The sequence below is a fragment of the Apis laboriosa genome, unplaced genomic scaffold (genome assembly GCF_014066325.1).
Source record: "Apis laboriosa isolate Shangri-la unplaced genomic scaffold, ASM1406632v1 scaffold14551_cov152, whole genome shotgun sequence".
In the NCBI taxonomy this organism is placed as follows: Eukaryota; Metazoa; Arthropoda; class Insecta; order Hymenoptera; family Apidae; genus Apis; species Apis laboriosa.
The window spans coordinates 717,505-741,916 of NW_025221576.1; the positions used below are offsets into that span (position 1 = coordinate 717,505).

General features: G+C 29.9%; 5 protein-coding genes across 8 annotated transcripts; 2 read left to right on the forward strand and 3 right to left on the reverse strand.

The window, feature by feature from the left end:
• Positions 1-266: 266 nt before the first annotated feature.
• Positions 267-1,669, forward strand: LOC122710344 (endothelial differentiation-related factor 1 homolog). Its single transcript, XM_043928131.1, has 4 exons — positions 267-478; positions 561-612; positions 862-1,022; positions 1,107-1,669. Exons 1-4 carry the CDS (start codon positions 404-406, stop codon positions 1,260-1,262), a joined length of 444 nt encoding a protein of 147 aa, XP_043784066.1. The 5' UTR covers positions 267-403; the 3' UTR covers positions 1,263-1,669.
• Positions 1,670-1,810: 141 nt separating this feature from the next.
• LOC122710343 (proteasome subunit beta type-1) lies at positions 1,811-3,022 on the reverse strand. The gene is made up of 4 exons (XM_043928130.1): positions 2,828-3,022; positions 2,486-2,675; positions 2,136-2,372; positions 1,811-2,061 (listed from the first exon to the last, which is right to left on the reverse strand). The coding sequence occupies exons 1-4, from the start codon at positions 2,923-2,925 to the stop codon at positions 1,876-1,878; spliced, it is 711 nt and encodes a 236-aa protein (XP_043784065.1). The 5' UTR covers positions 2,926-3,022; the 3' UTR covers positions 1,811-1,875.
• A 1,414-nt stretch (positions 3,023-4,436) lies between these two features.
• LOC122710341 (GDP-mannose 4,6 dehydratase) lies at positions 4,437-6,466 on the forward strand. Of its 2 annotated transcripts, none has more exons than XM_043928125.1 (7): positions 4,437-4,627; positions 4,772-5,014; positions 5,146-5,338; positions 5,404-5,636; positions 5,740-5,955; positions 6,067-6,135; positions 6,230-6,466. In XM_043928125.1, exons 1-7 carry the CDS (start codon positions 4,568-4,570, stop codon positions 6,290-6,292), a joined length of 1,077 nt encoding a protein of 358 aa, XP_043784060.1. In that variant the 5' UTR covers positions 4,437-4,567; the 3' UTR covers positions 6,293-6,466. The 2 variants fall into 2 exon arrangements, with proteins under 2 accessions (XP_043784060.1, XP_043784062.1); XM_043928127.1 differs by having other exon boundaries at positions 4,459-4,613.
• A 435-nt stretch (positions 6,467-6,901) lies between these two features.
• On the reverse strand, positions 6,902-8,659 carry LOC122710342 (forkhead box protein C1-A-like). Of its 2 annotated transcripts, none has more exons than XM_043928129.1 (2): positions 7,404-8,659; positions 6,902-7,230 (listed from the first exon to the last, which is right to left on the reverse strand). In XM_043928129.1, exons 1-2 carry the CDS (start codon positions 7,983-7,985, stop codon positions 7,030-7,032), a joined length of 783 nt encoding a protein of 260 aa, XP_043784064.1. In that variant the 5' UTR covers positions 7,986-8,659; the 3' UTR covers positions 6,902-7,029. The 2 variants fall into 2 exon arrangements, with proteins under 2 accessions (XP_043784064.1, XP_043784063.1); XM_043928128.1 differs by having other exon boundaries at positions 7,398-8,659.
• A 2,171-nt stretch (positions 8,660-10,830) lies between these two features.
• LOC122710340 (retinoid-inducible serine carboxypeptidase-like) lies at positions 10,831-17,131 on the reverse strand. Of its 2 annotated transcripts, none has more exons than XM_043928124.1 (9): positions 17,006-17,131; positions 13,262-13,491; positions 12,427-12,657; positions 12,029-12,139; positions 11,715-11,943; positions 11,506-11,655; positions 11,359-11,436; positions 11,090-11,244; positions 10,831-11,010 (listed from the first exon to the last, which is right to left on the reverse strand). In XM_043928124.1, the coding sequence occupies exons 2-9, from the start codon at positions 13,424-13,426 to the stop codon at positions 10,951-10,953; spliced, it is 1,179 nt and encodes a 392-aa protein (XP_043784059.1). In that variant the 5' UTR covers positions 13,427-13,491; positions 17,006-17,131; the 3' UTR covers positions 10,831-10,950. The 2 variants fall into 2 exon arrangements, with proteins under 2 accessions (XP_043784059.1, XP_043784058.1); XM_043928123.1 differs by lacking the exon at positions 17,006-17,131 and adding an exon at positions 14,398-14,507.
• Positions 17,132-24,412: the final 7,281 nt, after the last annotated feature.

Consider the following 24,412-nt stretch of genomic DNA (forward strand, 5'->3'; position numbering starts at 1 on the left):
TATTTATAATTATTTAAATACCGCGGTTATTTGATTTACGCGCATTTCATGAATATAGAAAATTAATTGCGATTATATATATAGTATATACTTTTATACAAAAAGCAAATCAGTGTATTGCAAAAATTAGTATTTAACAAATTTTAAATAAATATTTATAATTACATAAATAAAATTAAACTAAATATTTTGAAAAATGTATTTGAAATAATTTAGGGAAAATTGGACAATCTGGATGTGGGTCGATTCTGAGACTGTACGTTAAATCATGCTTTTTGGAACGTATACAGAGAAGTTACTGGAAGATTCGGAACAAGTACGACAGAACAGTAGTTACCGCATATTACGTGTGCGTTGATAATATAATTTTTAATTTCTATCGGCGTATTCAACTTTTTTCAATATGTCAGACTGGGACACTACTCCTATTACTCTGCGAAAACGTCCCCCAAAAGCTTCAGTACTTAAATCGGAACAAGTAACTTTTATAAAAATATTTTGATCTATTTTATCTATAATAATTCTTACATATACTGTTGTGTAATTGTGTTTATTTACAGGCAGTGAATGCTGCACGTCGTCAAGGTTTCGTGGTCGAAACTCAAGCAAAATGTACGTAAACTTCATTAAGTTTGTTAAATTTACGTGATTCATTTTTTAATCTGTGATTGATTTCATGATTTTTGTTGGTTGAAGATATATTCATGTGTTTAAATATTATGAAGATAATATTATGATGCAATATGTGGTATTAAATTCTGTCAACTATTTACAGCTTTTTTCGTAATACAACATAAAATTCATAAAATCAACAAATAATTTTTTAAAAAGTATATAAAGATGAATTGTTCTTTCCTGCAGGGGGTGGAGGAACAAATAAACAACACGTAGCAACTAAAAACACTGCTAAATTGGATAGAGAAACAGAAGAATTAAAACATGATAAAATTCCACTTGATCTTGGTAAATTAATTCAACAGGGAAGACAAAGTAAAGGATTATCTCAAAAAGATCTTGCAACAGTATGTTATTTACTTACATAGCATAAATATGTTATGTATATGTATATCATTTATATAATTATATTGTTATATATAATTATACAGAAAGTGAATGAAAAAGCACAAGTTATCAATGACTATGAAGCAGGTCGTGGAATACCAAATCAAATGGTGATTGGCAAAATTGAACGAGTGTTGGGAATAAAATTACGTGGCAAAGATCGTGGTAAACCATTATCAACTCCTGGGAATAAAAAGTGAATTTTGTGAAGAAGAATCTGTACTTCATACCTTCATATATTGTTCCCTACACAGAACTGCAAAAAAAATTGTAGGATTGAGAACAATTCTCACACTCTAACTTTCGTTATTTTATTATATTCTTTAAAATAAAATGTTATTTTATTAAATATATTATTGTTTATTATAAAGTAAATTGTTATAGTATGTCTTCATGTATAAAATACAAGAAGCACACTCTTATTTAATTTTAAATGTTATGTGTTCAGTTCTCACATTGCAGACATTAATTTATAGATTAATTTATATACAATTTTGTTACATTTTTGAAATACATCTGATTACTATTATTGTGATATACATTTATGAATATATTTTACAATTTGATTAATGTAGGTTAAATAAAATAGTATTAATGCAAATAGAAATAAAAGATTAATATGTGTATGCATATAAATCATTGGTTTGATAACATTTATACATACACATACACATTCATTTCAATGTATAATATGATAAGAATTATAATAGTTGTATATAAAAATAAAAAATTATTAAATAAATATTAATTATTTTTTAATATTAATTTTATTCATATGGAAATTTAATAATACATTATTTTTATTCCATTTCATTAATCTTTTCTCAATGCAAAACTGAAATTTTGTATACCATCACTTGTTATAATTTTAATAAATATGGAATCACCAGTGTAAATATCTCTTTCTGCTGCTGATGTGAAAACATCTTTTATAATTGCAACAGCTCTCTCTTGAGTCAAAGGAACAGGTTCAACACTTTCTTGATTCTTATACCCAATCTAAACAGGTATATTACTTTAACAATAAATTACAATGAAATTTAATATAATTTTTTAATAACATTGTTTAATACCTGATTATCCAAGAGAGGCTGTAAAAGAGCTCCAGCAGAACCACCTGCTCTGTATTTTGTTATTTCACAATGTCCAATGGGATCATAACTATAGACACAACCTTTACCATTTTCATCTAATCCACCAAGAATATTACTTACATAATAAGGGAAAAAACGTTTATAATATAACATTGTTGATAGTATTTGTGCAACTGCTGGTGTTGGCATTTCTTTTTGATGTTCATGCTCATACATCTGTTATATAAAACGAAGATCATAATATATAAAATTATCATAAATATTCAATTTTAATAATCAAAAGAAAACTAATAAATTCTATCATCTAATATATTTTGAAATATTTTTACCTGCATTCGAGCAGATAAAATTCTAGTTAAAGTAAGTGTATCACACCAACAACCTGAACAACCCAAAACAGTTTTTGATGATAAAGGAAATAGTTTTTGTTGTTCACGCGTATAAATAGAAAAACCTGTACTGAGACGCGTATCTGCTGCTATTACACAAAAATTATCTCCTGCAAGAGCTATAACACTCCTATAATTATAATATATAAAATGTATAAAAAATAAAATTGTAATAAAATTTAGATAATAAATGCACAATATTTATTAAGAATAGATAATATATTTGCAATAAAATATTTATATATTAATCTTAAAAAAATGTAGGTTATATTTAAAACTTACCCTCCATTATCAGCATAAGGATTGAAATTTCTCATTTTTGCTCCTTCTGTAGCATAATCTGATAAAGATCTTCCTGGAATTTCACTTAAAAAAACCATTTTTTTCAATATTTTTTATTAAATAAATTTCAAACACTTCTCACCCTGAATGACAATACACTTTGGAGTTAAAATGGCAAGCAAAACAGCATTATTTTCTTATATCAATGAATTATACATATTCAGTGATTGTCATAAATCTGATTGGTTAGTTTATATTTGGTTCTGCAAGAATAAACCAATAATGAAAAATTTATTTTGCCATATCAACAAATAAAATACTTATTTTGAAAGAATTAAAAATATTATTTATTTATATAATTATAATTAAATAAATAATTAAATTATAATTTAAATTAAAGTAAATAAATAATAAAAAAGATAAATAATTATTAAATATATCAAATAATATAATATGTAATATATGATTAAAATGAATCATAAATTAAATTATTTTTATCTTTCCTTTTTAATAAATTAATAATTTAAAATAAGTATAAACTAATAATAAATTAAAATAATAAATATAATTAATAAATAATAAATTAAAATAAATTATTTAAAATTTTGAATTTCTATTGATTAATGTAACAATACTTTGTTGAAATATAATATAAATGTGAAATTTTAGTAAACTATTTATTTTATATTTATCTAAATATATATACATGTAATAAATAAAATCGAATTTCAGCCATGAAATATTTAGTACATGATATTTGGTATAATAATATTCATATATTTATATCATATTACATATATATGTATAGATAAATATATATAGATTTATTTACGATAGTTTTTACATTTCTAAATGTAAAATTATCGTTGTGTCACTTTTTTATTAAATAAATTATTTAAGTGATATCACTTCACGGATGAACGTTGGAAATTTCGATCTGTTAATAGAAATACATAAGAAGTAAAGAAGTATTCGTTACAAATAAAGATAATAAATAATGCAAGAGAAATAGAATAAGAATCGTTAGTGCCATCTTTGAATGTTTCAAAAAATATGATTTCTTACAGAAATATTTTCGATATTTAAAAGGTACTTGGTACTGATAATTAATTCTTTATCTTTCTCCATTTATTATAAATAAGAATTGATTGTCAAGATCATCTCTTAAAAACTAAAGATATTTCTTTAAAGAATTATCTTTCTCAAAGCATTCAAAACACAGAAATGACATTGATGATTAATTCTTATTTATGTTCTATCCTTTTCTATTATTTTCGTTTTTTATTTATATTTGAATTTTATTTGTGATAGTTTAAAGAAGGTAATGATTTTAATATTTTTTTAATATTTTTATCGTATCTCGTAAAAAACGAGAATCAAAACAACAATTTTTGGAAAAATATATAATCTTTCTATTTATCTCTTTCTATTAATCTTTCTATTATCTTCTATATATATTTAAGTCATTATATTTTTAGAAATAATCAGATAAATTAATTTTTAAATTTTTAATACACATTATACATGTAATTTAATATATATTAAAATCATGATATTTATTTTATAGCGATGTTCTTAGGTAGTTGAAAAACGGCGCCATTTTACTAGCAAAAGCGCTCCGGAAACTCAATGGCTAAGAAAGAAAATATTTTTTACACGAATAAATTTAACGAATTATCTTATCAGTATTAAATATACTTTGGAAGAGAAAATAATTTTTTATTTTTTAATAAATAGTGTATGAAAATGGCAACTGATAGTAGAAGACGTGTTGCATTAATTACTGGTATTACTGGACAAGTAAAGTTGACATTTCATGCTTTGTTGACATATTTACTTTATTGTATCAAATATTTAATTTTTCTTATATATTATTGTTTTAAATTGTATAAAGAAATCTTATTTTATTTCAACATAAAATAGACGACTAACAATTTTTTTTAGGATGGTTCCTATTTAGCAGAATTTTTATTAGAGAAAGGATACGATGTACATGGTATAATTAGACGAGCTAGCTCTTTTAATACTGCTCGAATTCAACACCTTTATGAGGATCCAAAATGTCATCGTCAAGGCAAAATGAAGTTGCATTATGGTGATATGACAGATTCCAGTAGTTTAATTAAAGTAATTAGTTCTGTACAACCAACAGAAATTTATAATCTTGCTGCTCAAAGTCATGTTATGGTAAATATCAAGTTTAACAACTTTAAATGATATCTAAAAAACATTTTATATTAATATTTAATAATTATAATTATTATAATTATATATTATATTTATTATTATATTATTTAATAATTATTATTTTTTTATAGGTAAGTTTTGAAGTAAGTGAATATACTGCTGAAGTAGATGCAGTAGGAACAGTTAGATTATTAGATGCAATACGTACTTGTGGCCTTGAAAAATCTGTTAAATTTTACCATGCATCAACATCTGAACTTTATGGCAGGGTAACTCAAGTACCTCAAAATGAAAAAACTCCATTTTATCCTCGTTCACCATATGGTGATTATATGAAAATATTATTTTATTATTTTATAAATTTTAAATTAAACATATTAAATTTTCAGCTTGTGCAAAATTATATAGTTTTTGGATTGTAATAAATTATAGAGAAGCATATAATATGTTTGCTTGTAATGGTATTTTATTTAATCATGAGAGTCCTCGTAGAGGAGAGAATTTTGTTACAAGAAAAGTGACTAGATCTATAGCAAAGATACATCTTGGTTTACAAGATATTCTTGAATTAGGAAATTTAGATGCTAAACGAGATTGGGGACATGCAAAAGATTATGTTGAAGTAAAAATATATATTATTTGTATTTATTTTTTATAATATTGAAAATAGATTTTAGATTACTTACTAAATAGATATTCTGAGATTTATATACCATATTCTACAGGCAATGTGGTTAATGTTGCAACAACCAACAGCAGATGATTATGTTATAGCAACAGGAGAGACACATAGTGTTAGAGAATTTGTGGAAGCAGCATTTCAATATGTAGGTCGTACCATTAAGTGGGAAGGTGAAGGAATAAATGAAATAGGACAGGATGTACAAACAGGACAAATATTAGTTAGAGTGAATCCTAAATATTTCCGTCCAACAGAAGTAGTAAGTATTTATTGCATATAACGATAATTATAATACAATATGATACTATTATAATATTATTAAAAAAAAATGAATATATATAAAAAATAAATATTTATTTTATCTATATAGGATGTACTTTTGGGTGATGCTACTAAAGCAAAAGAAAAAATTGGTTGGAAACCTACTATTACATTTGAGGTATTTATATAAAATTATTATTCTTTATTCTCATGCTAATATTTAATTATCAATTAAATATTTTATGTTTAATAAACAAAATTATATGTTTTAGAATCTTGTAAAAGATATGATGGATTCTGATTTAGAATTAATGAGGAAAAATCCAAATGCTTAAAATTATTTTTAATATCAAAAGTTAATTAATTAATATTAAAAATACATTCTATGATGTCTCTGTGAGACAATAGTATTTAAAAAATTGATTTGTTAGATTATAAGAAAATTCGAATAATAATTTATTCGTTTGTTATATATTCTTAAATCTGATACAAACAAGTTTTTTTTAAACTTCCTGATATATTAAAAAATAGCTTTATTTAATATTTGATTTATATATATTAATATTAATGATATGTAATATATGTGAATATTAAATATTATTTAATTTTATTAGATATAATCTGCATATATCATAGATATATGTTGTAAAATCATTTATTATTTTTTATTTACTGTTGCATTTTAAAGACGTATGCATTCTAAAAATTATAATTATGCATTTTTATTCAAAAATAATTTTATTTGCTGATAGATGCACAAGATTATTAAAATAATTTACATATATAATGTCTTCCTCGTATACATGTTATGTATAATTTTGTACATAATGTACCATATTTTAGAGTAATCATTAAATAATACTTTTAATCTTTGTACACACAATATCCAATGTATAATTAAAAACATAAACACATTTTTATAATAAACAGTATTCATTTTATATTCTATACAAGTGTTTTCAATAATATACTCTATTTTTTGCTTTACAGTACATTGAACAAATTATAAAATATAATGATATTGATTATTCCATTTTAAAATCTTAAGTACAAACAATTCATATTCAAATATTTAAACTGGAGCTTTATTCGTGGATTTTCGCAAAATATTTTCGATTGTGAACATCATCGATTTTACACAATGTCCTTGAGCTTCTGTGTATATTATTTTACTATTTCGTGTATTCTCCTCAGTATTCTTCGTATCAACTGTTTTACACTCTTGTTCATTTTTTTCTTTGCATTTCAAATTGGACAAAATTTCCGACGAAACCTAAAATATCAATAATATAAAAAAATTTGAAAAAAAAATATTACTATTCGACGCTTAAAATTTTATAGCATTTAATTGGAATAAAATTAATTTTTTACTATCAAAATAAAAAAAAAGAAAAAAAGTACAAATAAATCTTTTTTAAAAAAAAATGATTTAATTTGTACCGAGACCATCGTGCGATGTTGTTCCATCTGTTTATCCTGTATAAATCCTTTCTGCCTTCTCATTCTTCTTCTTCTATAATTACCATGCTCAAACATTTCGCTCGCTGAAGGATCTAAAGTCCAATAACTCCCTTTTCCAGCCTGATCCTCAGCGTTATCATTCCCAACCACCTTGTCTCTTGGTATTTTCACAAAACAATCATTCAAACTTAGGTTATGTCTTATACTATTTTGCCATCCTTGACGGTTTTCTCTATAATAAGGAAATCTGTCCATGATGAATCTATAAATGCCGGAGAGGGTTAGTCTCTGTTTAGGCGAAGAATTAATAGCCATGGCTATTAGAGCGATGTACGAATATGGTGGTTTCTCGTAACGTGGTTGTGGTTTGTATCTTATTATGGGAAGATCCCATAGGGGTATACTTCTCGGATTTAATATATCCGGTACCAAGCTATAGTAATTTGGCAAAGGACACATCGTTGGGAATGTTTCTTCCGTGCTCCATAATTCGCAACCTCTGGATAGATCACAGCTATAAATCTTCGATATGGAGAAGGGATGATTTTGATAACTATTCGACTCCATCGGAAGATGAAATGATCGACGCGCTCGATAATTCGATGTCAATGCACTTTTCACCGATGTTTTGTTCTTTAAGAAAAATTAATATTGGATTTTTTTTTAAATTTAACGTATTTTCTGAAGTTGTATTATTTAATTTGATACAACTTTACTTTCTTTTACCATTCGTCTCTTTGTTACATACATTAAAATTATTATCTTTTTTTTATTTATTATTATATAAAGAAAAAATGAAATTAGATTATAAATTTTTCCCCGAAAATCATCGAATCGAAGTTTATTTAGTATACATATACAATTTCACTTTCTTCTTGCTCTCGTTTCATCGTATTCCCGCAAATTGTCCCCATTGATCTTCGTTTTCGGTATCCTCAATTTATGTTCAAAATTCGAAACACGATCGCGATTTCCACAATTTTTCAAATAAATAATTTAAATCAATTCGTCTCTTCGATCCATTTCTTTTTCAAAGATCGATAAAGCTTTTTGACAAGAAAATCCTCGTCAAAGAAAACCGAACTATACATTCTTTCTCAATACATTAAACGATTATTTAGACCGCTTCACTTCCACGAACAATTAGCAGTTTTCATAATGCAAAAAAAGTATCCACTAGAATCAATTTATATATATATATATATATATATATATAGGAATCTTGTCTTGCGAACTGGTCCGAGTTGGTATCGCATCGAAGACTGATTCCAATTTCCGACCGGTTAGATCAATCCTCTAACTAACGAAGGGTGTTTAATTTGACGTGCGGAGGAGCATCTAGAGGATGGACCAGCTCCGCCCATCTCTGCTTCCTGGAGATACGTCGTTCGCGCGTTTCAAACGCGAGGGAGGTGTCGGTTACCTATCCGGGACCCGTGGCTACATGTTTTATTGCTGTTTACACATATGCTGTCCCAACACCCACGCCGGCAGTAAACGAGCCGATACGTAAACAAAGTTGCGGTAATTATACCGAAACCGTGCCGCTTCTTGGAACCGCTCTTCCCTTGCGCGCTCTCGCCACCCTCTCTCCCACGAGTTCGGCTTGTGACTTCTCGTTTGGGGGGAGGGAAGGGGGAGATATCCAATTTTCAACCACCCTCTTCTCACGAAGTTTCGCGACTCCGCATTTTTTCCTGTTGGAAAAAAAGAAATAAATAGGAGAAATTTTCAAATTTACTAAATTTATTTCTCTATATATATTTTTATTAATGATTTTATTATTATCGTATTAGCGATCATAATGTTGCGTATTAAAATAAAACGACGATATCAAAGATTGTCTATGCTCTTTTCTTATTTATTGTATTATATTCAACATTCGTTTCTTTTTTTTTTTTTTTTTATAATATCAAACAAATATTCATTATATCTTTTATTTCTATATATAAATTTTCTTTTTCTTTNTTTTTTTTTTTAATACTAAGCGAACGATAAAGAAAAATATCACGAGACGAAATAATCTTCTCTCCGCTGATTTTTAACGATCCATTAACTTAAAAATATTTCTTTCAATCGTGTTTTCGTGAAGAGGCGAAGCCACAGCTTGCGCGAAGATACGGCAACCGTAACCGAAAATGGAGAGATCAGGAGAAGAAACGTGGTTATTTGTTTATTCACCGTTTCTGGTTCCGTCCTTCGAGCTTCGTTCCATTTTGAAATATTAAGGAACAAATCATCGTCGATCTGACGTCAGGAGGAAACCGGCGGATTATCGTGTTCAAAGCTTGGGGAGCTACCTTGGCCCGACCGCTCCCGGGAATCCTCGGCATGTTCTTCGAAAAACATCCAGAATTGTCTTGGTCGCGTTAATCCTGCCCCCCTGCTTTCCGTTCCTTAAATCATCCCGATGGTATAAGTAAAGAAAAACATTTATAGAAGCCGCAGAAGCAGATGGTAAAAATAATTTTCGTCTCGAAGGAAAGTCACCTCGCGTCATTTATCGATAAAATTGAATTATCGTCCTTCGATATAAAAACTCTTCCAAACTCTCTTTCCTTTAATGAAAAAAATCCTTTTTTCTTTTTTTGTGAAAAGCGATAAAAAAGAAAGAGGAAAAAGTAAGGAAGATTGGAGATATTAAAGGGGGAGGGGGGGGGGAGGGAATAAAAAGGAGGGAAGAAGGTTCAAGGTCCAAGCAAAGGGGAGAAAGTAGTCTCTTTCTTCTTGTTTTATTTACAGATTCGGGCAACCGCACGAGCGGTTTCCTCTTCATTGGCGAAAAATGGCCCGCAAGCGCAGGCGGTCTTGTTTGCGGATTGCGTTTCGTTTTACTGCCCGGTATCCGCTCGAATCTAAACAATCGTTCCTTATTGACAAAATCGGTGGGCGTCTGCGGGTTTAGCCGGTTTCGGATTGTTGCTACTGCGACGTTTTACGAGTGTGGGAAAATTCACAGCGCGAGCAGAACCTCCGGGGCCCCGGCTCAATTGCAAAAAATAAACGAACCGCCCCTTTCGTGACGGCGAATTTTCTCGGAAATAACCGTTAACCGTCGTTAAAATGGACTCTGGTAACGAGTAACGCGGGATCGAGATGTTTGACGATCGAATTTATCCCTTCTCTTTCTTCCTCTTTTTACACAGTATATATTATTGGAATATATGAACAACGTCGAATCGAGATCGAATTTTTCTCTTTTCTTCCTTCTCTCTTCCTCTTTTTGCACAGTTTATATTATTAAAATATAAACATGGAACAACATCGAATCGGGATCAAGATGTTTGAGATCCAATTTTAGATTAGAAGATTTTATTAATTTTTTTAAGGAGAGAGAGACAGAGAGAGAGACAGAGAGAGAGAGAGAGAGAGAGAGAGAGAGAGAGAGAAATTGATCAGTGAAAGAATAATATACGATAAAGTATAAATTTATGTATGTAGCTCTTTTCACTTATTTATTTTACACGAATTTTAATTTATTTCTGAACTCCATTTCTCAGTCGTCGTACGATTTGATCTCTTGAAATTTGATTTATTGTTCCGTGAATTTTTCCAGTATCCTTCCCATTGCTGCTGGATTGTCCTTTGGTACCTGTGCGACGGAACAATTCTCATAAATCACACGATCTCTATAATGAAGAATTGAAATTTAATCATTTATAGTTATTTACCATGTGACCGGCTCTGTTCACCCAGTACATGGCGAAATTGTCGTAAGATTTCTCATAACCTTCTATGATCTCCTGCACCACTAAGGGATATCTGGAAGAATATTGCCACAAATTTGCGTTTTTCCAGTTCATCTTCTCAACCCAATTTAAAGTTCCTATATCATGGATAATGAAAAAAGAATAAAAAAATAAAAAAATATTAGATACCAAATTAAAAGAAATATAGTTTGATATAGTCGAATGTATATCAGGAATGAAATAAAATATACCTGGAGTGTCGACGATGAGATCCATGTGACCGGTGATCACGGCAACTTTTAGATCAGTTTTGTTCAATAATTCCTCCACTGGATAATAAATTAAAAATTAATCGTGTTTTTAAAAATCCCGTATACAATTCAAGATTCAAATAATACCTATATTGACTACAGGTTTCATGAAATCCTCTTGCAACTTGGTGAATACCATATCTGATTGATCGCCGTGGTTAACCGGAAGTTGCAAAGCTTCCTTCACGGGTCCATTCATAAGCCTGTTTAAGATGGCTTCGTTGAACGTGGCGTATTCTAAAATATAATAGAATTATAGAATTCTATGATGTACAATTCATAAAATACAATTTTACCTCGAAGGAACGGTTTCGACCGAATTCTCTTCATGAGGGAGAGAGTCCCGCTAGCTTCCATTTTCGTTAAGATATTATAGAAATCGATATTATCGGTAACTTCAGCGACCACTGCCTCCGCGTTGATCCAAAGCATCGTGGCCGTCCTCCAGCTCTTCGTTTCCACGGCATTTTTCGTCTTTTGAGCCATTTCATCGATCTTCTTGTACCCCTCGGTGTCCACCATGCCCTGTCAAGTGAAAACATTTCTACTGAAAACTCAATGTAAAAAGAAATGGATCGGTTGAAAGAATTAAGGAGACCAATCGTCGTACCGTGGCGAGTAAGAAGGGCGCCCAACTCATCACGGAGTCGACGGGAGAGATCCACGCGTCACCGAGGGCGACACCCTTCAAATTGCTCTTGATAATTCTCTTTTGCTGCGCCTGCAATGTTTAGAAAGTGAATAACCAGGAAAACGATACGAATTTTTAGATATCGAGACGAGCGTTCTTTTTTATTGCTCGAGTAGTTGATACGTTTTACGATATATATATATATAATAGTTGACACGAATGCGGGATGAAAGTTAACCTATTAAAAGTGTCGGATTAAGCTTTTTAATTTACAACATTCTTAACGTTCTTGCGATTATTTCAAGAAATCTCTTCTCTTATCGTTTCTAAATAATTTTATAAGAAAAAAAAAAAAAAAAAAAAGTTGTAAACTTCACCTTGTACCATTGAAGAGCGAATTCCGCTCCCATTTTCCCTCCGTAAGATTCGGTCGTGATATACGTGGGCACATCTTGGAATTCCGGTAATGCTTTCAGGAAACCTTTCATACATTCGACGAGATCGTGAGCAATCTCCGTGTTTGTTCTCGCGTATCCGCTCGATAACGTGGTGTAACTGAACCCTGTACCAACTGGGTTGTCGATGAAGAGGACATTGTAATTTTTCACCTGCGAATTTTTTTTTTTTTTTTGATATTTTTATCCGTAATATCCTAAGATACGATGAACGCGCCACTTTTGAAAAAGAGAATAAACAAATTCTTCTGAATCGAATCTTAAAATTAAATCTAAAGAAAAAAAAATTATATTAAATTTTGGAATTTAAATCAATTTAATTTTCGTGAACGTTAATGTTAACATAATTTTTTCTAAGGTAATTTCGAAATTCCTTCAAACTATAAATATATATATATAAATACACACACGTACGATCTTCGAAGTTTATTTAAAAAATATAAAAAATACACGCGTTAATTCTTAATTGGATTTTAATGGATTTCTCGATAATTGAAATTGAAACGTTCGATAAAAACGTGCGATTAAGAAGATTGATCACTTTTCAACGACCAGATTGCGAAATCAAGTTTCTTTTTTTTGTCCTGTTAATAAAACCTGTTAATTATACTCGGAATCGATATCTCGCCCGTTACAACATTCCATTTACACAAAAAGAAGAAGAGAACACGCGATAAAACACGCGGTCAGACACTTCAGAGTAAATAATAAAAGTTGTTCGTGTTTAAATATGGCGTCGAACAATTGCGCCCCCTACCCAGGAGAAGTTTCTCGGCGTCAAATCGACGTCCAAAGGTCCGAGTTCCTCAAAGTTCCCATAGGAGGTGGACGATGCTCCCGGCCCACCTTGCAACCAGATAATCAACGGTTTATCGTAATAGGAGGACACGTTGGCGGTGGTGTAGTAGAGCCACCAGAACATGTGCGAGGCGGGTCGCACTTTCACGTATCCCCATTCCTGTTCTCCAGGGCCGAATCCTTTTCTCGCTGAAAGAGGAAAATAAAATAAAATAAAGATAAAAATTTGACGACGAAACGATTTTATTATTGTAATACGAATTTTCGCGAGAAACATTTCGACGAGATTTCGTAATTTATTCGATGTTAAATTTTAAAATCGAGGAACGATGGTGTTAGTGGTTCGATCTAGGTTATTATTTCTAGAAGTAATCAATCATTCACGGTGGTAATGATTTAGAGGGGAAATGAATAGGATAGAATTATAATATGTGAATTTTTATCGATGCTAAAAAATTGTTCCTTGTTTATCTTTTAATTTTTCTCTTCTTACAATAATTTCTTTCATCGATCGTATAGACGATCGGGAGAGTTAAAAGGAGTAAGAAGAAAAGATTTAAAGGCAAAAGTAAACAGCTTGAAACGGCGAGTTTCAACTTGGATACTTAGGCATATTTACCGAGATTTAGGATATGGCAGAGCAAATATAGGAATATACACACGTATATATATATATATTTTTCTGCAAAATGAGCGGTCTTAGGTGTTTCCAGTAGCATCGGTCTATTGCGAAATTTTTTTTTTTTTTTTACTCGTATACATACGTAAATACATTATGTAAAAATATCACGTAAGAGAAAAATTTTCGAAAAATTTTTTCTTTATTAATTGGAAGAGATTTAAATTTAGAAACGACAGATAAAATTTGAATTTAAAATATCCTTTTGGAATTTGCTGGAACAATGCTGGATAATACGATCGTTATTTCGAAAATAAACGATAATAAGGATAAATTATTTCAAACTGTCTATATATATATATATATTCACTTTTTCCTGTAATTAAATTGTAAAAGTTAACTTTTCTAATATCGTGAGATTAAAAGTAACGATGGATGGTAATTGAAACGAATAATGGTGGCAAAAGTATAGTTACCAAACGCTTCAGAGGCGAAGCAAAGTGCAACGAGCAGTAATATCGCGGGGAATCTCTTCATTGTTGTTGGCCGAATAACAGTCGCACGATGACTATTGAAAATCAATCTCGGATAGATCTTATGGATCGCGTTATCTGTCGTTGTAGCGGTCGATCGATTAGATATACCGATTAATTCTTTCGTTTCCAAGATTTCCCCATTTTTCGGTGCCCCAATCGATTGCGATCGAACAATCGGATTGTGAAACGATTGCAATCCTCTTCTCGGAATAGATAATAGACCAAGGTATAAATAATTTTTGTAGTTATTTTATTTATTCAAATTTAAATAAGTTTAGTGTTAAGTTCAAGCTGATTTTCAGAAATATTTAAAGAGAATTTTTGTCGTTATTTTATTTATTCAAATTTAAATAAGTTTAATGTTAAACTAAGTTCAAGCTGATTTTCAGAAATATTTAAAGAGAATTTTTATCGTTATTTTATTTATTTAAATTTAAGTTTAGTGTTAAGCTAAGTTCAAACTGATTTTCAGAAATATTTATAAGGAGAATAAAAAAAAAAAAAAAAGAATAGAAGAACGAATGAAACAGAAATACGAAGTTAAAGCTAGAGCTGTTTGAGTTTTTGAATAATTCTTTTTTTTTTTTTAACATTTTTTTAATATTTCGAATATATTTTTTCTTTCGCGGTAAATGTTCTATTTTCTTTGACAATTTTTTTTTATTCCGTAAAAATGAAACCGACAAAGCGATTATAACAGTTGTATAAATAATTTGTGAAACCAAGTCGTCCGGTGGAAGGTCAAGTTTGAGGAGAGAATTCAAAAAAAAAAAAAAAAGAAAAAGAAAAGAAAAAAAACTCGAAAAACTCGTCTGTTTTCTAGTTTCGATACCATTGATGTAACTTGTAACACTTGTATCTATGTATTGGAAGTGTGTAAAACAGGAATTTCGACTGGTTTATGTGTCAACCGTTCAAGAATATCGACCTAAACACGAAATCTTATGAGAACATGAATTTGCCGGTCTGGTAAGGTAATCGAATAATTCATTATCTGGTATTCAAGATCTCGTACTATTTATGACATATTCTTTCTCTCTCTTCGAAAACACACGCTTTCGATATTAATGGAAATTGGAATTCTTGAAATTTCTCATTATATATCGATATTATTCCAAAGTTGTATTAATAATATTCGTGATTATATACGATAAAATATCGATACTCTCGTTTTTTACGTTTCTAATCCCGTGCTGTAATAAAATCGCGTAAACAAAAGGAGAGAGAAAAAAAAAGAAAAAAATCACACCATATGTGAATCGAGTATATCGTATTTAATAATCCCTGATTGTATACGATAAAATATCAGCATTCCCATTTTTTACCTTATTTTTAATCTTATATTATAATAAAATAAACAAAAGAAGTTATATCCGTGATTATACAAAATAAAATATCGATATTCCCATTTTTTGCTGTATTTCTAATCCTATAGTATAATAAAATCGCGTAAACGAAAGAGGAAAAAAAAAAAAGAAAAAGATTTTGCACAACGATACATAAATATATATAAATATGTAAATCGAGTATAACAGTGAATATCCGTGATTATTACAATATATAGAATATCAGTATTCTAATTTTTTTACTCTATTTCTAATCCCATGCTATAATAAAATCGTGTATACGAAAGGAGAGAGAGAGAGAGAGAGAAAAAGAAAAAGATTTCGTACAAAGATACACAATATGTAAATCGCGTATAGCAGTGAGCGTAATGTATGTCATATGTCGTATCTTAATACGATAAATAAATTTAGTATTAAAATTAGTTATTTCGTCCCATAATTTACATACGCTTTCGTCTTACAACCGGATCATCCGGGTTATATTATGTAAATTTGGGCGGGAAAACGGTATTTGGATATATATATATATATACAGTTGCGAAATGCACGTTTTCACTTTATCATAATATCTCGACGATATTTCCACGCGAGATATTGAAATTTATTCGAGTTACGAGGAACAGTCATCGGGAAAGTGAACGAGACTGAAGTACCGAGCGCATCAATTAACACATTCATAATATTCACGCGTCAATGAAATTTCATTTCCGTTTTCCTGCTTTCCAGATTTATTTTATTTTATTTTTTTCCCCCACTTTTTATCCTCGTCTCTTTCTTATCGTATATTTCTATCGTGCTATTTGTATAACATAAAAAAGAAGAAGAGAAAGTATATCATTATCAAAAGATAATGATATAACAAATTCTTAATATCTTAAATTATAATTTAACAGTCTTGACAGAATTCATCATCAATATGGCTCGATTATAATAAAGTGAATACTTTTATTAAATTAAAAAAGCGTGGAAAAATGTGGACAATATCTGATGCGATTAACGATTATAATTTAAATATCTTTTACGAAAGTAAAAAAGTTTCAGTAAGCGGAAATAGGTTCTCAAATTCAGAAAGAATAAACACCGTAGCAAATAAAAATGATAAGTCGTTACTTCCGACGTAACGAGGATGAAGAAACAAAATTATAAGGATAATAAGTGACACGAAATCATCAAGTATATAATATACGGTTATTATTTCTTACCTATGACGGTTCCCTTTTTAATCTCTCTTAAAAAAAGTGAAATCGCGATTCACTTGGAAAGCGGTCCACAGAATTGCAGGTTATGCGAAATTTCGCAAAATTTCCCGAACGCATCTCCTTCGATGTCTTCGAATATACCTGTAACAAGGAAAATCGCAGTCGAGGGTATCGCAAACACACTTGTTTCAACCTAATCGATTGCAATTGAGATTTTTTTCTTTTCCTTTTCTTTCAAATATTTATCCATCAGCGTACAACAACTTCGATTGGAGGATACAAGATTTTTGAGGTTATACACGCGCATAGCCTATGTTTTACGACACGGATGACACGCTTGTAACGTATTACACAATTTTCTCCGTTACGAAGTCAAAGAAATGAGGCACATCGTAGCTAATAAGAATCCTAGTCACGAATCGTGCGATTAGGACCGTTTTGGAATGCAAGTTTCTTTCTTAAATTGTACATGACGATCATTTTGGAAGGTTTTCTACGTTTTGATTACATTTTATATTATATTTTCTGGATTTTTTTTTTTCTATAAATTTAATCATATTATTTTTGCTCAAATAGATATTGTATCTAATTTTTCAACTTCTTTATTAAATTCTGTACAAATTTTTCGATCGAAATTTAACACCGTGATATTTTTATTTGATAAAAAAATACGTATATAAAAAAAGAAAAGAAATAGAGAAAATAGAATTTCTATCTATTATATTTCGTTTGATTCATCCTCGCGGCTAGAAATATTGAGAAACATACATGCATACATACGTATATATATATATATTTTTTTTTTCCTTTTTTTCTTAATCGCGGTTCAACGACGAATGCTCGAACGATGACGCTGTCACTTTCTCCCTCGTAACTATTTTTCACTTTCAACGTGCGTACGCGCTCGATGGGGAGCATTTCTCCGTTGTTAAGTATCAATTTATTCGAATCCGTGTTGGGGCAAATCGATTATCGTTAAAATCATGATCGATTATAACCGATCCTTTTAAAGAGAAAATTACCAATACAGCAATTTTATCTTGCCACTCGAACTTCTTCACCTGTTAAACGGTATCGACGATCAAATTGTTATCGAGATAATAATAATTAAAGTGCCCCAATCGAATTTTCTTGATTCCGTCACTTTTTTGATAATGGGTTTTTTTTTTTTTTTAATTATTGTTGAAATTTCTTTGTCGTTGTTAAAATTTCTTTGTCGATTATCTACGATATGTTGTTATATGAAAGTCATGTAGATTTTTATAAAAAAATCATTTGACAGAGAAAAAATCGCTATACATATTTTAGAGCAATCTTTTATTTACACGTATTTTTTTTTTTTTTTTTGTATACGTATAAATGTCAATTTAATTTCTTTTAACGAAGAAAAACCACTACATTTTGATAAAACGGTAGTTTTGCAATTACACATTAATTTTACGATTTATCATTTATATTATCATTTACTTAGTAAATAATTAGTCAAATATCTTATTATGCCATTCTATTATTCTATTATGTGCTGGAAGATAATAAGTGTGATAGTAAATTGCCACTTATCCACTTTTGATCATTAATTCATTTGTCTAATTGCAAACTATTAAAAATTTCACCTTTTAACCTTTTCCCCCGTTGTCTTTCCTTTTTTTTTTTTTCATTCATTTTTTTTTACACGAATGACACTTGATTCGATACTTTCGTGTCTACAACTCTCTTTAACATCGTTAAATCTGTATCAAATTTGAAAACACGTCTTGTTCTTCGACAACGAATTGCTTTGTTATATAATATCAAAAAAAAAAAAAAAAAAAAAAAATCAAAAAACAACGTACGTATTAATCGAGGATGGTACACGAGAAATGGCACGTGAAAAATGAAATATCTCGAATAAATCGTGGGTGTTACGCAAATTCTTGACTTCCGAAATTGAAAGTAATTACCGTTATATAAGATTGTTTCCGGATTCTCTTTAGGAGAAGGAGCAAACAATTTCGTTCGAGGTCTATGTCGAACGAAAAAATATATATATATATATAGCTTGCGCAATCAATATTTCTTTTGTGTCGTGAAACTTTCGACAATCCAAAAAAAAAAAAAAAAAAAAAAAAGAGAGAGAAAAACTTTCGTTAGAAAATTAATAAAATTAAAATCGTCAAATTTTTGTTTGAACGTCGATATGTATATATAAAATAATGGAAGTATTTGATAATTTTTTTCAATCAACTTTCAAAGTGGTTTTTCATATTTTGTTAAACGCAACAAATTATAAAGAACAAAAAGAGTAGAAGAGATCTGAAGCATTGTCAAGGATTTCCTTTTAAAGGAGAGGAAAAAAATTTTTGATAAAAGATAATTCACGGTATGAAAAAGCAAAAGGAATTATTGCAATGGAATAACCACTTACTTAAAGATAAATATACACAATATCGTTCCTTCGATAATCTATATCAATTAAATTGATTAGAAAATGTCTGCAACACGATCTGTTTTACATCGATACGGTTCGCTTAGATTCGTTTGTCTTTTATTAGAAGCTACCAGCGACGAATAATAAAGTTCACTCGTTGCTTGTCTTACACGTTAAAATGGATCGTTCAAAAAATATTAAATAATTGCTCTATATACTTTTTTCATTGCACAATGTATAAATAATTTAAAAAAGATACGATCATTTCGATTTCGTTATCTAAATTATCGGATTCGATCTGAAAATTATCGAGAGGAAATGGATGAGGAGAATCGAAGAGATCGAGAGATTCGAAAAATTTCAAAAATAAGAAAATATCCTTTCTTCTCTTTCTTTCTTTCTTTTGAGTGATTTTTTTTTTTTTTTTTACTCGGATCACAACCATAAGTGTGGTTGTAAAAAACTTGCAAAAACAACAATATCCATCTATCTGTCCAGAGTGTAATTTTAATAATAACCATCTCTCTGTTGAAGTTGTTGTTTTCGACCTTTTTTTATCGCGTAAATATACAATTAGAAAGATCAATCAAATGCCAAACGTTCCGTTTGGATAAGTTCAAGTTAATAAAGATAATGAAAATAATAGGTGGCAGGATGCGAGGATCGAGATAGAGGCGAAGGGAAAAAAAAAGTAATAATGGAGAGGAGCAGGAGGAGGAGGAGGAGGAGGAGGGGCCCGATCATGGAGAATTCTTCCTTGAACACAGTGATTTCTCTTTGGATTGTTTCAAAGGCGAATTAAGGGTGAGAGGAAGGGTGATGTCGATGATATTGTATGTATATGCGAATTAATCGCACGACACGTGAAGATTTTTATATAGTTGCTCGCGTGAGATTCGAATCTGTTGAGTTCTTTGATCTCTCCTTGAATTTCTATATTAATATGTTATTATACAGGTGTGATGTAATTACGTAATATTAATATTTGCGATTAATTTTAGAGATAAGTAATTATCTTTTTTTTTTTTTTTAAATACCTTTACAATTAACTCAAGTAACTCAAATCAATATATATATGTAAATTTGAAAATATTTTATTATCGCATTAAATTAATAATCATTTGAAATTTCTTTCAACTTTCAAAATACGATAATATGTGGATTTCTCATTTGCGGTTTCGAAAAGTAGTCTACTTGCATGGTTTACGTAATACTGGAGAGAGAATCTTTTTTTTTTTTATTCTACTCAATTACACGCGTCAAACATTTATCTTGGTTTTCGAGAAGAATTTATTTACCATCGTGATGAAAGTTTTTCGCATCCTTTTATAAAGATTCCTTTCAATATTTTTATTTAAATGTCTAAAAATTTGAAAACTTGAGAAATATTTGAGAAAGAAAGGAATCGATTCGAAAATTTACATTCCAACATTTTTTCTCATTTACAATATTTTCTCATTTCGAATCTTTGACATTTTCGAATCTTCGATACTTAAATTATTCTCATCCTCTATTTTTTTCCGAATGATGAATTTTCGGATCGAATCGGATAATTTAAAGGAAACCGAAGAGTGAAACTGTTTCGAGATTGCCTCCATTATCTCGCAACTCACGTAAACCGCTTGTGTATTCCAACAAATCTAAAATCACGATACGTGCCACGTGATACTTGTTACTTATACGTCGTATTTGTTGCGTGCAAAACAAGTATCCATGAGTTTCTAACGCATTTTTCGGCCATTGAATTCCCAAAGATTATTTGCAACAATTATATAACGTATTGCAAATATATAACTTTCTAACCAAGTTGGTATGGCAAGATATACTCCTCCATCACGTTAACGAAATATTTGTCTATTTATCTATCTATCTATCCTTGTTTCGAATATATCGATAAAATGAAACAGAGATAACGATTTCATGGAATAAAAAGAAAAAAATGTATATAAATATAAATAATGTCTAAGATTAAATATTAATAAGAATAGAATTTGTAAACTCTTTTAAGCAAGCTTGTAAAGAGGGTATATCAACAATTCGATCGAATTCTCGAAAACACGAAACAGCATCGGTCGTGTATTTTCGGCGAATTTTAATGATCTGTTAGTTTATCCTCGCAGACGAATGCCGTAGAACAGATTGGCATCGTATATTTCCATAGACACGCCCCCAAAGGAATAAAGAAAGTGACGAAGAAAGAAATATTTGTAGCGATTTCTTTTACATACAACAAATAACTCGATTATTCCATTATTCTTTCATTATTCTTATTCGCGAATAAAATGATATTTTATTTTATTTTCTCTTTTTATCCATGTTATTCAATATATACATATAATTTTTTTTTCCAAATTCAAGATTTTATTACATAAAGCAAATACAAGATTACCCAATTGTTTCAATCGAATAGATACCACTTGTTCGATGACTCCTAATCTTTCTGCTAATTCTTCTTGCGTCTGGATCGGATTTTCGTCGAGCAATTCGTCTAATTCATCGTCATCAAACTTTCTTGATGCACTTGAACGTCTTCCAATCGTCGTCTTCCAAATTAAAATTTCCAAAGGTTTTAAATCTTTGGTACGACTTTTCGCATGTTCTATAAGATATAGCGTTCTCTCCTAGTCACGCACAAACCACTTCAATAGTTTCAACAGCTGATTTCCTAAGCTGGAATGTAAAAAGTAAACAGTGACACGAATGATATTTCTCGCACGCCATATTGCTTGAAATTGTTGCATAGGAAACTCTTAGAGCGCTCATCACGGCTCTTCTTAAAAACAAAAGAACGGTTTTTCAGATGGCACCACGAACGGGAAGTAATTCGAATTCGGTCAGAAGTTATGATCGTAGAAAAAAAGAGGAAGAAACTTATTTGCACATCTAATATATACTCGAGAGAAGAATATTATTCCTATTTTTGCGTAGGAAGTAGAGAGGCGGAAGGAGGTGTCACCGGGAATAATTTTTTTTTTTTTTACCCGTTGATGACCATTTAAGAATCTTAAGTCAGAATTACCGGCGGTGGCTCGCTTTATCGATATAGAAATCGTGGAACAAAGCTATGCGATGCCATTGCAAACCCGGAAGACACTTTACTTTTCCACTCGTCTCTCGTTTAATGAGAAATATCTAAATGGACACGAAAGAGCGTATTACTTTCATTCCCTATCCCGTCTCATCTCGGCCATCGTTCTGTTTTTCTTACGTTAAAAACTTCGGACAACTTTCTCTAATATCTTTCTCTTCTCTCTCCGAATCGCTTGAAATTTTGGTTTTTTGATCCAATAACCAATGATCCAAATATATTTATACATGTAAGAGAGCGAAAGAGTTACGAGATGATTTTTTTTTTAATTTTTAAAAGACAGAACAACGAAGAAAAATCACACGATATATCGTATCGTTACTGCGCGTGCAACGACTTATTGTGCATGATCGATCTATCGATTGCACAAGCTGCCAGCAGAATCGCCCGCAGAAAATGGAACCCAAATCGTTTTAATTCCGTTACCAGCTATAACTTCCTGGTAACAGACGAGGAACCGGAAAGAATTAATTATTCTTAATCATTTTCTATTCTTTTTTTTCCAAATAGAATAGATTTTGAATCATCTCTTGTCAATTCGTAATGCAAATCCGTATCTTACGCAAGTCATAGGATTCAGATTCAAATAGTGAATGAAACTAGCTCATTTTTAATTTTGTAAGTATATATATTTTTAATGTTATTTAATCTCATATTTAAAAAAACTGTAATTTTGTTTCATTCCTTTCATTTTTATTCGAGTATTTATATTTAACTTTTTTTTTCTATTTTATTTCAAGTTATATTGATTCGTTTCATTTTTCTATATATTTGTATATTTTTTTATCGATTACTATGCACTTTCTTATTTATTCTATTACTTCCTATTTGCCCATTGTGCGTTTGGAGGTAACGAAGGATTGCATTTGAATTCTGCAGGTTCATTGCTCTAACCTAATTTGCATCGAGTAACAAACGACGTCCTTGTGTGAATACCAACGCCAACTTAATCTTCCCTTTCCTCGCACGATCATTGCCACATAAACACGGGGAAGGAAAGCGTATACACCCTACTCAGCGATGTAACAATGATAAGTCCTCAAGATCTTCCTTCCTCGAAACAATAAATGGTACAATGCCATTTGCACGAAGAAACGAAGAAAAAGAAAGGTTGATAAATTTTTTTAACTATCTCTTCTTAAGAAAAAAAAAAAAAGAGTACTCGCAATTTTATTTTGATATTGAATCATTACGTAGCCGTTAAAAATAAATTTAAATTAAATTTCACTTTCTCATTTTCGTTCCCTTCTTTCTTTCTTTCTTCTATTTTTTTTTTTTTTTAATGCTAATTTATTAAAGATTTACGATAATAATAATAACAGGTTCGTAATATTATTATGCGCTGATATAATCGTAATGAGGGGATTAATCAATCCTTTTTCTATTATATAAATTCGACGTATCGAGTAAATGTTACTCCATATATTTCCCAATTTAAAACAAGGAAAAGTAATGATTCGTATGTACTTACGATCGTAACGAGCAATTTTATGAGACGCGAACTTTTTTATAAGGTGACACGGATAGATACAAAAAAACGCGTTTCGCTCGCTTCTTTCTTTCTTTCTTTCTTCTATTTTTCTTTTCTTTTCTTTTTTAATACTCTCGCTACACCATGTTAATTTAAAGATCTATAATAATAATAATAATGTTAATATTATACGCTGGTATAATCGTAACGAGGGGATTATCCTTCTTCTATTATATAAATTCGACGTATCGAGCAAATGTTGCTCCATATATTTCCTAATTGAAAACAAGGAAAAGTAATGATTCGTATATACTTACGAGCAATTTTATTAAATAATGACAGATGGATACGAAAAAAAGTTTCGTTTGCTTCTTTCTTTCTTTCCTCTATTTTTCTTTTCTTTTTTTTTTTTTTTAATACTCTCGCTACATGTTAATTTAAAGA